Source organism: Aethalodelphis obliquidens, unplaced genomic scaffold, assembly GCF_003676395.1.
Source record: "Aethalodelphis obliquidens isolate GAN/ISIS:26980383/991018 unplaced genomic scaffold, ASM367639v1 scaffold128, whole genome shotgun sequence".
NCBI classification, from domain to species: Eukaryota; Metazoa; Chordata; class Mammalia; order Artiodactyla; family Delphinidae; genus Aethalodelphis; species Aethalodelphis obliquidens.
Genome location: NW_020838072.1, coordinates 383,887 through 396,398, shown reverse-complemented (window position 1 = coordinate 396,398; position 12,512 = coordinate 383,887). Strand labels below are relative to the sequence as shown.

At 48.8% G+C, this 12,512-nt stretch overlaps 1 protein-coding gene across 9 annotated transcripts in view; it reads right to left on the bottom strand.

Moving 5' to 3' along the window:
• The window catches only part of TET3 (tet methylcytosine dioxygenase 3), a 111,380-nt gene that overhangs the window by 7,122 nt on the left and 91,746 nt on the right, over positions 1 to 12,512 (bottom strand). For all 9 annotated transcript variants that reach the window (XM_027099092.1, XM_027099093.1, XM_027099094.1 and 6 more), the window contains 4 exons: positions 12,024 to 12,117; positions 4,521 to 4,729; positions 2,973 to 3,123; positions 293 to 382 (listed from right to left, as the gene is read on the bottom strand). In XM_027099092.1, coding sequence (XP_026954893.1) covers positions 293 to 382; positions 2,973 to 3,123; positions 4,521 to 4,729; positions 12,024 to 12,117 — 544 coding nt within the window. The remainder of the gene's footprint in view (positions 1 to 292; positions 383 to 2,972; positions 3,124 to 4,520; positions 4,730 to 12,023; positions 12,118 to 12,512) is intronic.

The following is a 12,512-nucleotide window of genomic DNA, read 5'->3' as shown; positions in this document are numbered from 1 at the left end:
GCAGCAGTGACAGGTGAGAGAAACTCAAGCCTCCCCAGTAGAAACCAGAGCAGAGGAGGTGGAGGATTATTAAGGGGAGAGAGACAAAGACCAAGGATACAGGAGAGACAGCCTGGGATGTGGTCGGCTTGGTGTAAACAAGGGATCTTAACAAAGACCTTAACAAAGATCACTGCTCTAGCTCTGGCTGGGCTTTTCCCGTAAGGAACCCACTCCGCTGTTCCCCCACTTCAGGGAGCCTGGGCAGAGATGTGGGTGACATGTGGGCACAGAACAGCCCAAGACTCAGTACCTGGTTCTGATAGGCCTGGGGGGCCAGCCGCTTATACAGGGGAGCAACTTCGGTGGCCAGGTCCTGGAAACTCTTCCGGAGCACTTCTTCCTGTGGACAGAAGAACAGTCACACACCTCCAGGGCAGCCCTGCCTGGCAAACTCTGCACATGGGAAATTGACCTCCATTCTAGAACCACTGCCGGGGTGCCTCTGGGAAGGCAGGAAGTAAGGTGCTATCAGGTATCTTTATGGTGTTCCCTCTGGGAGGGGTGCCAGGTCTGTTTTAATGCTGGAGACGCTGAAGCTCACCAGGAAAGACACTGCCTGAGGGTCTGGTCACCCTGACTACTAAGCACCTGTTCTGCCAGACTCCAGCCCAGTGCTGCTCAGAACACCTAGAACAGGTTCCTGCTCTTGCTAAGCACTTGCTCAACACCCTAGGTCGGAGGTGCGGGATGGCAGGCATGTACAAGCACGAGCGGCAGGCGTGGGTCCTTCTTGCAGTGGTCCAGACAGGTAAATAAAGGCAGGGAGAGGTGGGTGAGGCCCGTGCTAGAAATCCCACAGCCAGCTAGGCCCAGCGCCCATCACCAGCCAGGTACACGGCCAGACCACAATGTTCTGTCCTTTAGACCCGCACCATCTCATGTGTTTAGCCACAAGCCATGTGTGGCTATTGAAATATAAATTCATTTTAATTAAAATTAAATAAAATTTTTTTTAAAATTAAGAAGTTTCAATTAATTTTTTTAAATTTAAAAATTTAAAAAAATTCAGCCCCTCCACTGCACTGGCCACGTTTCAAATGCTCAATGGCTACATGTGGCTCCCGTGGCTGTGTTTTCTACAGAGAACATTTCCATCATCACAGAACGTTCCACTGGATAGCGCTGCCCTCGACAGAGCAGCAGCCCTCAGACTGGCAGAGAGTTTAAGGTATCTGCAGCCTCTCTCTGGCTCTCTGAGGGTAACAAGTTGGGCTATGGGGGCTCCTAGCCAGCCTTGAGCACAGGCATGGAGAGTTTACGGAGAAGAAAGAAGAGGAAGAGGGAAGAAAAAAGGTACCAAACTCACAGAATTAGAAATGGAAGGGTGAGACCAATGGCTCAGCTGTCTGTCCAGCAGGGCGGCCAGAGTTGCCAGCCAGCCTCACTGCACCTCCCTGGCTGCCTTCCAGACGCTGCCACCAGCATAGTGGGCCGGAAGCCAGCACAACACGGGGGTGAGGCTTGTGAGCTCTGGGGAAACACAGGCCAGGGTTTAAATGCTGACTTCATCATCACTGTCACATGGCCCTGGGCAAACCATTTGCCTCACGTGTAAAGGGAGCAGTAACAGGGCCTAGATCCTCAGGCTGTCATGAGATTAACTGAGACACCTGTGAGGTGCTGGGCGGAGTACCCAGCACTTAGTGCACAGGAAATGGTAGCTGATGGAACAGGGAAAGTATTTGTGAGAAATTAAAGCCATTATTTTCATTCATGGTAATTCCTAGTTCCTGGTGGCACTGGGACTCCTCCATTCATTGAAGCAACTGCATTTGCTGCTTCTGGGGGAGGCCAGGCACTGCCATAAGTAAAAGTCTAGTGTCAAATCAGACTCTTAGACTAGGTCGTGTAATAGTCAGAAAGCTGGGCTTTGAGGGGAAAAAAGGGGTTCTAAATTTGGACGTGCTTCCTTTTATTTCTGAAATGCAAAGCTTGGAAGTCTGAGCATAGAAATTTACATGTGGTGTAAAAAAAATGTGCCCCAGGAGAGTCCCTGTCTCCTGGAAAATGGGGAAGCCCTTCTGGTAAAAGGAGCTTGGAGAGGTTTGGAAGGTAGAGGCTGGGATCAAGGTATTGCCTGGATCCAGTACCCCTCTCACAGTAGCAGAGGCAGAAGGCAGGGAGGCTGGAGGAGACATGACAGAGAGACCACTCAGGCCTATGCCTGCTTTGCATCTGGACTCCAAGTGGAGACCCCCTTGGGATGGCCCTCATAACCAGGGCAACAGAGAAGTGGCAGAGTGGGAGGTGACCTGACCTGACGCTTCTGGTTCCCAGCCTAAGCTCGGCCTGCAGAGGAGACCCTGAGGCCCCTTGTGCTGCTGTCACTGGGTTGGGGAGGAGCTCTGGTGGGCGGGAGGAGGCCTCAGGCCTAGTGGCCATACCATGTGGATGCCAGACCAGTGCCCGAGGACCGTGCCAGGCCCCCAGCAAGGAGACACCAAGGACCTAGACAACTGGACAAGTGCACAGAGATGTGGGCCCAGCAGCCAGGCAGGATGAGGGACACCTCGGGACATCCAGCATCGGCCAGAAGGTGGCCTGAGGGCCAGTGGCCCCTCTTTGTGCCACACGTCACACCCAGAAAGATGTCTTGAGAAGAATGGAGGGGAGAAATAACCCTTTAAGTGGGTCAAGTTCTAATGAGGAATCTGAACATTTACCTTAAAGAGACTTTTCTAAACTGCAAGAGTCTGAGGTACCTGTAATTGGTAAGTCTAATTTTTCACTCATCGTATTCCTCCACACTACACCCCACATACTTTATTTCACTGCAAGATAAGGTCAGTTCAAAAAAAAGAAAGGAAGTTCCATTTTCTACACATCTGAGTCACAGTGTGCTAATCCTACATCCCACCGGGACTATTAAAGGCAGTAGGTGGAACAGGGTGAGTGGGAGGGTCTCATGCTCCCTGTGGGGCTGTGCTCACCTCTTTGGGGTTGTCCCCCGCGAGGCGGAACTTGCGAGGAGTCTTGCTCCGAGCATATTTGCAGCCATTGAAGTACATGCTCCAGGAACAACCGAAGGAGAACGAGGCACCACAGGTATTTGGGTCTTTGCCTTGGCAAGCGCAGGTACGGCTGCAACATATATCACATGTTAGGCATACGAGGCACATTTTTAGTTCTGGAATTTTCCCCCTTCCTCGGGGGGAGGCCCTGTTGAGGCCTGGCATCCACTGGCCTCCCAGTGACGGCCATGACATCCTTCCCTGACCTCAGCTCCTTTCCCAAATCTCTACCCTTGTGGGCAGGGAATCAGCTCCGAGCAGCCTGTTTGGCTCCCACCCGAGCCTGAAGTCTGAGAGTGTGCTGCGGGGAGAAGCACACGGGCTGTTTGAGATGGCTGGGGAGGATCTAATCAAAAACCCAATAACGTTTACACTTTGCCTTAACTTTAATATCCTGACCAGCTCCAACACAGACCACACAAACGGGAAGAATGTGAACCACAGAGTTTGAACATGCCTGCTTCTTGCAGGCCCAGGTGCTGACAGGCCTTTAAACCAATGAACACTGACTTTACCATCCAACACTTAATAAAATCCAGAAACAACCCAAATGCCCTCCAACTGGGGAATGAATAAACAAATCGTGACACACCCACACAGTGGAATACTGCTCAGTGGTGAAAAGGAATGAGCTACTGATACACACATCCATAGATGAAACTCAGAACACTGTGCTCAGGGCAAGAAGCAAGACTCAGGAGGCTACATGATGTATGGTTCCATTCACATGACATTCTCGTAAAGGCAACCCTACAGGGACAGGAAATAAGATTTTTTTTTTTTTTCCCTTCGGTACGCGGGCCTCTCACTGTTGTGGCCTCTCCCGTTGTGGAGCACAGGGTCCAGACGCACAGGCCCAGGGGCCATGGCTCATGGGCCCAGCCGCTCCGCGGCATGTGGGATCCTCCCGGACCGGGGCACGAACCCGTGTCCCCTGCATCAGCAGGCGGACTCCCAACCACTGCACCACCAGGGAAGCCCCAGGAAATAAGATTTGTGTTTGCCAGGGGTGGGGAGAAGCGCCTGGCTATAAAAGGGCACGGTGGAGTCTGGGGGGTGATGCAACTCTTCTATATCTTCATTGTGGCAGTGGCTACATGACCGTAAACATCTGTCAAATTCTTCAAACTGTACACCTCAAAGGATGAATTTTACTGTAAGTAAAAATATCTTAATTTAAAAGATGGGGGAGGGGACCCTATAAGGGTAGGTCTTGTGAGTACCACTGATGCCTTATATTAGCGGGGCTCTCACACTTTTCCACACTTGTTACCACTATTAGAGCCTCAGAGTCAACCTGGGGCGGAAAGCAAAGCTAAGCTGAGTCAAGAGAGCCTCCCCAGCCAGGGCCAGACCCCAGGCCAGATCCGTAGGTAAGCATTCTTTCCACCACAGTCCTAACTTGGCAGGACACACAGGGCCCTGACCCCACTGCCCCACCCCTGCCCACTGGGACCGTCCACATACTCATCGTTGAGGCCACATCTCCGGCTGGTGGGGTTCCCGTACTTCCGGAGGGTATCGGTGAGCTCCTGGTAGAGGGTGTCTCCGAGGCTTCGGGGGATGCCCTCCCAGGCCAGGATGAGGATGACGATCACGGCATTCTGGCAGTGGTGGCCTGCCCGGTGCCGCACCAGGCAGAGCAGCTTCTCTTCCAGCGTGTGCCTGCGGATCACCTGCAGGGAGGTGGGGCGGGGGTGCTGTGAATCACAGGAGCCGGGCACCCATGATCCTCTGCATGGATGCCACACCCCCTCACCTCTGCCCAACAGACCTGCGGGCGCAGATCTTTAGGGCAGTGTACCAGGGGCGTCACGCCTCGGCGACAGCAACCACACAGGCTAAAGGATCATTATAATTAGGGAAAGAAAAACATTAAATAGCAAAATAAAAAAACAATTACTACAAAACCTGAGTCATTGGTGATGTATATAGACTTAGGGATAAGAATATCGAGTTGGCCAAAAAGTTCCTTCGGGTTTTAAGTAAAAATAAAAGACATTTTTTATTTTCACCAAGAACTTTATTGAACCCTATATTCACCCTTTTGTTCCACTACCTTCTGCCATTTTTCAGGCAACTTCATAATTCCATCTTCCTGAAACTTTTTCTTTTTGAGCAAAGAACTGTTCCAGGTGCCTTTTACAGTCTTCCAGGGAACTGAAATTGTTTCCATTAAGAGAATTTTGTAAAGACCTAAATAAATGGAAATCCGAAGGTGCCATGTCTGGTGAATATGGCAGATGAACCAGAACTTCACAGCCAAGCTGTAACAGGTTTTGCCTGGTCATCAAAGAAACAGGCGGTCTTTCATTACCCGGATGGAAGATTATGCGTTTTCTGTTAACTAATTCTGGTCGCTTTTCATCAAGCGCTGCTTTCAGTCGGTCTAATTGGGAGCAGTACTTGGAATTAATCGTTTGGTTTTCAAGAAGGAGCTCATAAGAGGGGACTCCCTTCCAATCCCACCACATACACAACATCACCTTCCTTGGATGAAGACTGGCCTTTGGTGTGGTTGGTGGTGATTCACTTCGCTTGCCCCACGATCTCTTCCATTCCACATTATTGTACAGTATCCACTTTTCATCGCCCGTCACAATTTGTTTTGAAAACAGAATGTTTTCATTAAGTTTGAGTAGAGAATCGCACGTGGAAATACGGTCAGGAAGGTTTTTTTCGCTTAACTTACGTGGGATCCAAACATCAAAGCGATTCACGTAACCAAGCTGGTGCAGATGATTTTCAGCGCTTGATTTGGACATTCTGAGTATGTCGGCTATCTCCCGCGTGGTATAACGTTGATTGTTCTCAATTAATATCTCGATTTGATTCGCTATCAACTTCCACAGGTCCACCCGACTGTGGAGCACTGTCCAGCAAGAAATCTGCACGGAACTTCACAAGCCACTTTTGACACATGTGATCAGTCACACCACCTTCTCCATACACCGCACAAATCATTTTTTGCGTTTTTACCTTTCTTGAAATAATAAATCATAATATGCCAAAAATGTTGTTTTTCCTTCCATCTTCAACATTAAAATGTCTACACAAAAATTCACCAATTTTGATGTTTTTTTTTTAATGCACTCTGATATGACAGCTGTCACAATCCAATCCAATTGTTTCGAATGAAGTTAAAGACAACTAAACGCTACTAGAGCCAACTGACGGAAAAAGCCGAACGAACCTTTTGGCCAACCCAAAACATAGATAAAATTATAAGCCAAAACATATTCAGAGATTTTTTATGTTGTCCTAAAACATCTGCAGAGAAAACGGTGCATATCTGTATGTTTTTAGTTAAAAAGCAAGGGTCTTGATGCTGTGGAAACCAGTTTTTGGTAGTTCCTCAAAAATTTAAACAAATATAACCAGGCACAACTAAGAATACACCCAAGGGAATTGAGAGTAGGGATTTGGACAGGTACTTGTACCCCCATGGCCAGAGCAGCATTACCTAGCAATAGCCAAAAGGCAGAAACAGCCCAGTCCGTCAACTGACGAATGGATGAACAAAATGTGGCACGTCCATTCAATGGAATATTACTCAACCTTAAACAGGAACGAAGGTCTGACTCATGCTACAACATGAGTGAACCCTGAGAACACTATGCTAAGTGAAGCAAGCCAGACACAAAAGGACAAATACTGTATGATTCCACTTACGTGAGGTACCTGTACGTGTTAAATTCATGGAGACAGAAAGTAGAATGGTGGTTACCAGGGGCTGGGATGGCGGAGAGAGAGGGTTTGGGGAGTTATTGTTTAATGGGTATAGAGTTTCAGTATGGGATGATAAAAAAGTTTTGGAAATAGACTGTGGTGATGGTTGCATAACAATGTGAATGTAATTGATGCCACTGAATTGTACACTTAAAAATGGTTAAAATGCCAAATTTTATGTTATGTATATTTTAACACAATTAAAAAAAATTAATAATACCAAAACCCATTGAACTATATACTTTAAATGAGTGAATTGTATGGTGTGTGAATTATATCTCAATAAGGCTGTTTAAAAACAAAAAAGCGGGCTTCCCTGGTGGCGCAGTGGTTGGGAGTCCGCCTGCCGATGCAGGGGACATGGGTTCATGCCCCGGTCTGGGAGGATCACACATGCTGCGGAGCGGCTGGGCCCGTGAGCCATGGCCACTAAGCCTGTGCGTCCGGAGCCTGTGCTCCGCAACGGGAGAGGCCACAACAGTGAGAGGCCCGCGTACCGCAAAAAAAAAATTAAAATAAAAACAAAACAAAACAAAAAAGCACAGGCCTTGGGCATTGCTCTCCTCTTCACTCATTCCCTAAACACCGTCCTGGCTCACACAAAGATGTGTCAAGGCAAAGGGTCCAGGAGTGGGGGATGAGGTGGCTGAATCTCCCCCCAAAATCCCAGGGAATTCTGTGACTCGATAAGATGTGGGGACCTGTGAAGAGGGGAGACTGGGAAGGGCTCTGAGTGGCAGGAGGAGGGACAAGGACTCGAGGCGGGGCTTCTACAAAGGACTATAAGCAGGGGGCTCACTTATATACATAACTACATGCTTTAGCAAGGGGCGCAGATAGTCGGGAGAGGGGTGAAATGGGGAGACCACTGACGTAACACAAGCAAAACAGATGAAGTCGGAACTAGAACAATGGGGGGAATGAAACAGGAAAAGGAATGGATTCTAGAGACCTTTAGAAGAAAGGGAACTTTGGGACCACCTGACTATAGGAGCTGAGGGACAGGGAAAAGTCTTAAATCACTTCCACGTTTCGTGGCGCAGAAAAGTGGGTGAGTGTGGGCCGTGTTTCCTGGCAGGTTAGCAGGGAGCATGCTGAGGCCAGAGGCACTCTGGAACACTGGAGTGGCTATTCTAAGCAGCCCCAACAGAATGGGTGTGGAGCTCAGGAGATGTCTGGGCTGGAGACAGACTTGGTCATGAGTACGTCAGTGCAGGGAGATGCTGAGAGAGCCACCGGGCAGGAAATAGCAATAAGGAAAGCAGGCCAGATGTACAACTAAAGAGTTGGGGGTGGGGGTGGGGGTGGGAAGCCAGACCTCTCTCCATCAACCATTGCCTGGTGGGAACTCCAGCCGAGTGTACCTACCTCTTCCAGTTTTGCAAGAAGAAAACAGAAATCCAGATTTTCACATGAAATCTCTCCTTTTAAACACAGGAACACCAAATTCAATTTTTAAAATTGTAGTAAAATATATGTAACTTAGAATTTAGCATTTTAAGTGTACAGCTCAGTAGCATTAAGTATATTCACGCTGTTGTGCAAAGTATCACCGGAACTTTTTCCATCTCCAGAACTTTTTATTTTCCCAAACAGAAACTCTACACCCATTTAACCCTAACTCTCCATTCTCCCCTGCCCACAGCCCATGGTAACAACCATCCTGCTTTCTGACTCTATTAACCTGACTACTCTGGGTACCTCACAGAAGTGGAATCATACAGCATTTGTCCTTTAATAACTGGCTTTATTTCACTTAGCATAATGTCCTTAAGTTTCATCCATGATGCAGCACGTATCAGAATTTGCTTCAAAAATTTAAAGGACACCTTGTATGCTACACAAAACATATAACTGGCCAAGAGTTCCTGTTTTGAGCCACAGCAATAATGGTGTCCCCCACCCTCACCCTTTGTGGAAGCATCGATTACATCATTATTTATAAAATTGTTTTTGTGGCTCAGTAAATATACGCCATTAATCATATCCCTGTGTGACTGGCCTACTGCAGACTGAGCCGGGCATTTCATGGGCATCTGCACGCATCGTAGGTACTAGGGTTTCTGAGACACTACTGTCCACCTCTGCTCACTGCCTGGGCAGTGCATCGACTAATTGCACTCATGTGCAACACACGTTCAGAGCACACAGAGACACCCGACCTGTCAAAGTCGAGACTGAGGTCACGCCCTTTGGGTTTCCCAAGTGACAAACACATAAAGGTGCCTAGGCATGAGCAGACAGCCCTGTGGCACCCTCACAGGTCTCTGGGTACACTCAAAAAAGCTATAACAAAGCGGAGCTCCCTATCCACACTCTAGGAAGGAACCCAGCAGGGTGAAATACACAAAGTGCGAAAGTCAAAGGCCAACGTAAGGTGTGAACAAACCAACACTCGAGCACGGCAACGCAGACTGTTCACACGCCATCACAGGACTGTAAACAGATCACCTAGATTCTGGGCAGGGATTCCCTGAGCGCTGAACCTAGAACAGCACCAGGCAGAAACTCAAATCTGTTCCCCCATAACTCTCACCCTCGGTACTTAGTTCCAACTACCGGGGTTCCCCAGCAAGTCTATTCTACCATGCCCCTGAAGGGTCTTCAAATATCTGCCTCTGACCTGTTACCTTTACAGGCTGGCGAAGCAGTATCTCTATGATTCTTCTACCGAAAGCCCATTTTTCCCATCTGCAGTGTTTGCTTCTGGCTGCCTCTGTTTATTCTGAGCCTTTGGAATGCTCCACGGGTCACTCCCTTACTCCCATGCTTGGTGACTTCCGTACGTTGTACAGGCCACCTTAAAATCAGAGACTACCAGCAGGCTCTCTGGGTAGTCCCCATTGCCTTCTTAGATCATTCTCTCAACACACATTTGCTGGACATCCATGATGCACCTCAGCTTTGTCCCCCAAGTTCCTAGCCGGTTAAGTCTAGAGCTTGTCAGGTACACTGCTTGTAATGAAGGTATTGGTTGGGGGTTCAGGCTGCAAACACAGACATGAACCCCAGTTGGAAAGAAAACCCAGGCTCCAGACATGGGACAGGGGAAGTGGGGAGAGCCACAGAAGGCACTGTCCACCACAGGCAGCTGGATGCTGCCAGTCCCCCGTGGCCAGGGACCACTTCCTGCGCTCTTGATGCCATGCCGCCACCAAGGATAATCTGTCCTTCTTAGCATTTGTGGGTCACTTCCCCAGGGGTGGGGGGCAGGGAAAGGGAACACCTGCCTCTTCTCTAACTTCCAAGGAGGTGGAACTCTAGATGAGCTCTACAACCAAAATACATAGGGTATTTGGTGGCTGTGCAGGCAAAAAATAAGAGAAGTCCACCACACTATGAGAGATGGTTATAAAAGAGGAAAAAAAAAAAAAACCCCAGAACTCAGCACGGCCTTTTTCTTGCCACTGTAACAGTTCTATGATCTACCACTCTTCTCATAAAAAAATTTTCTTTCCTCTCTCCTTTTATCTTCACTCATCAGATACAGAATTTCCTCACCTCTCTGTCACTATGTATTCCCTTCTATCTAAGCTTTTCTTTCAAAGCTGGCATCCCCCACCAGACTTGGTGATACCCACAAGTTATTCCAACCTTTGGACAAAGCACTGTGCTACATGTGTCCCGCTCTGGGCGTTTGTCCACAGACTCTGGAGGACCAAAGTTCTGAGGACCAAGTTCCTCCCCCATCATTCTGCTTTCCTCTCACAGCCCCAGAAACTGATCTCACGCTTTACCTGGGCAACTTCCTCCTCAGCCCTCAGCAGAGACATACAAGTGCTGGTCAAGAGCTAAAGCTTGACCATGGGTGTCCGGGGACTGGAAATGCATGTTCTCATCCTCAACACATCCACATAGCCAGGTGTTTTCTTTCTTTAAGGTGCTGTTTCTGAAGCTGAGAAGTCCCTATCTCTACCTATGCCCCAAGGATCTTCAGTTTCTTGCCCAAGACTTTGGAATTCCTCAACAACTGCCTGAATTAGCAGGAGAGAGGGACAATGCCATTTCTCTAACAGGTTCTCTGGGGGGATAACACCCCACCCTGCTCAGCCGCAGACATAGTCAACCTCCCACTGTAATGACCGTCTTTCACAAGGGTGGGGACAACATGCTTCTACATACCTGTGAATACTCTTAAGTATTCCAAATTTTTCCAGATAATTCTTCACTACTGTCTGAAAATGGCTACAAACGGATATGTGGTAGTGCAGGTTCAGACACCTTTTATTTTCGTTAAACATAAAGGTGCAAAGGCATGTGGTACAGACCAGATAAAAACAGGCATGTGTGCAGACGGACAGAGGATGACAAAGTTCATCTTACCACCATCCCTCACTCAAAGTGAGCCGTGTGTATGTTCACCCAGCCTTTTTGCCTTTGTCAATATGATTCTCCTCACCAGGAATGCTGTTACCTTCTCCTGGCCCATTTAATATGGCCCCACGCATATCCACCTTCTCTGGGAAACTGCCTGAACACTCCTCCTGCCAGTCATGTCCCTTTTGCCCCTGAACTCTACAGCACCAAGTCTGCCTCTCAGTGTTAAAGCTCGATTATTCAAGTCTCCGTGATCTTACTTCCTGTGTCTCTACATCATAAGCAGCTTGAACACAGGGATGGAGCCTTCTATGTTCCATGCGTATTCTCCCTACCAAGCACTGAGCAAACAGCTACCTGATAACCTTGCTGCTGCTCTGGGCACCGGTTCCACAGGGCTCTACGAGGACTGGAAGGGCAAGGTCAGAAAACTTTGGGTGAAACTGGGGTCTGAGGCATTGACCTCCCCTCTGCCAAGACACACAGGCTGCCTTATAGCAAACAGTGGCTCAGAAGTAAAACAGAAGCAATGCTGTCCCTGCCCCTGCCCAGAGGCTTAGTTCTTGTGGACAGGAGACAGGAACACCTGCAGCTTCAGGGCACACAAAGCGGGCAGAGGAGTCACAGGGACCGTGGTGGGGCTCAGCCTTGAGCAAGATGACATCTCCAGCTTCCGCTTCTCCTCCCTCCCTCTGCAGCCCTGAACCACAGGGGCAGTACGAGCTGAGCGTAATGACCAGAGCAGTTCCAAGGCCAGCCTTGGACATCAGAGGCTGGCATTTAAACAAAGTGAGGACTAACAGCTGAAGCTGGGGGAAGATGACCCTAACCAGCACCAGATGCTGGCTCACAGCTCCCTGGACAGTGCACACGCCTGCCCTCCACTCCCCGGCCCAGCTTGGGCTGTGGAGCTTTGACACGTACCCACTTTGCGATGGGACAGCCACGTGAGCTCTTCCCTTCCTTCCCCGTGTAGATGACCTTCTCGATACGGATGGCTTTCCCCTTCTCTCCGTACCTGGAGAGGGAGACAGAAGGGACCATTAGCACAGCTGAAGCCCAAAGGAGAGCAAGTCTTGGTAAGAAGGCAAGCCTCAGTGTGTTTCAGCTAGGGTTTCTAGTTACTGTGGGGCAATAGAGAAGGAAGAGAAAGATTTAAATGTTTATTCCGTGTGAAAGCCTCTGTGGACACAGCTCCACTTACAGACTCCCAGGGCCTCTGGTCCACCCGGCTCCGCTCTGTCCCAGGGCAGAAGGTCTCTGATTATTACCTCTGAGCACTCAAACGCAAGGCTCAACACAGGCATTTGTATCCAGCCCTGTTAGCAGAGTTAGTTATTTATAAATTCAGTAAAATGCAACAGACAAAACAAATGGGGAAACCTTTATTATTCTCTTTCAACAATCCCCAAA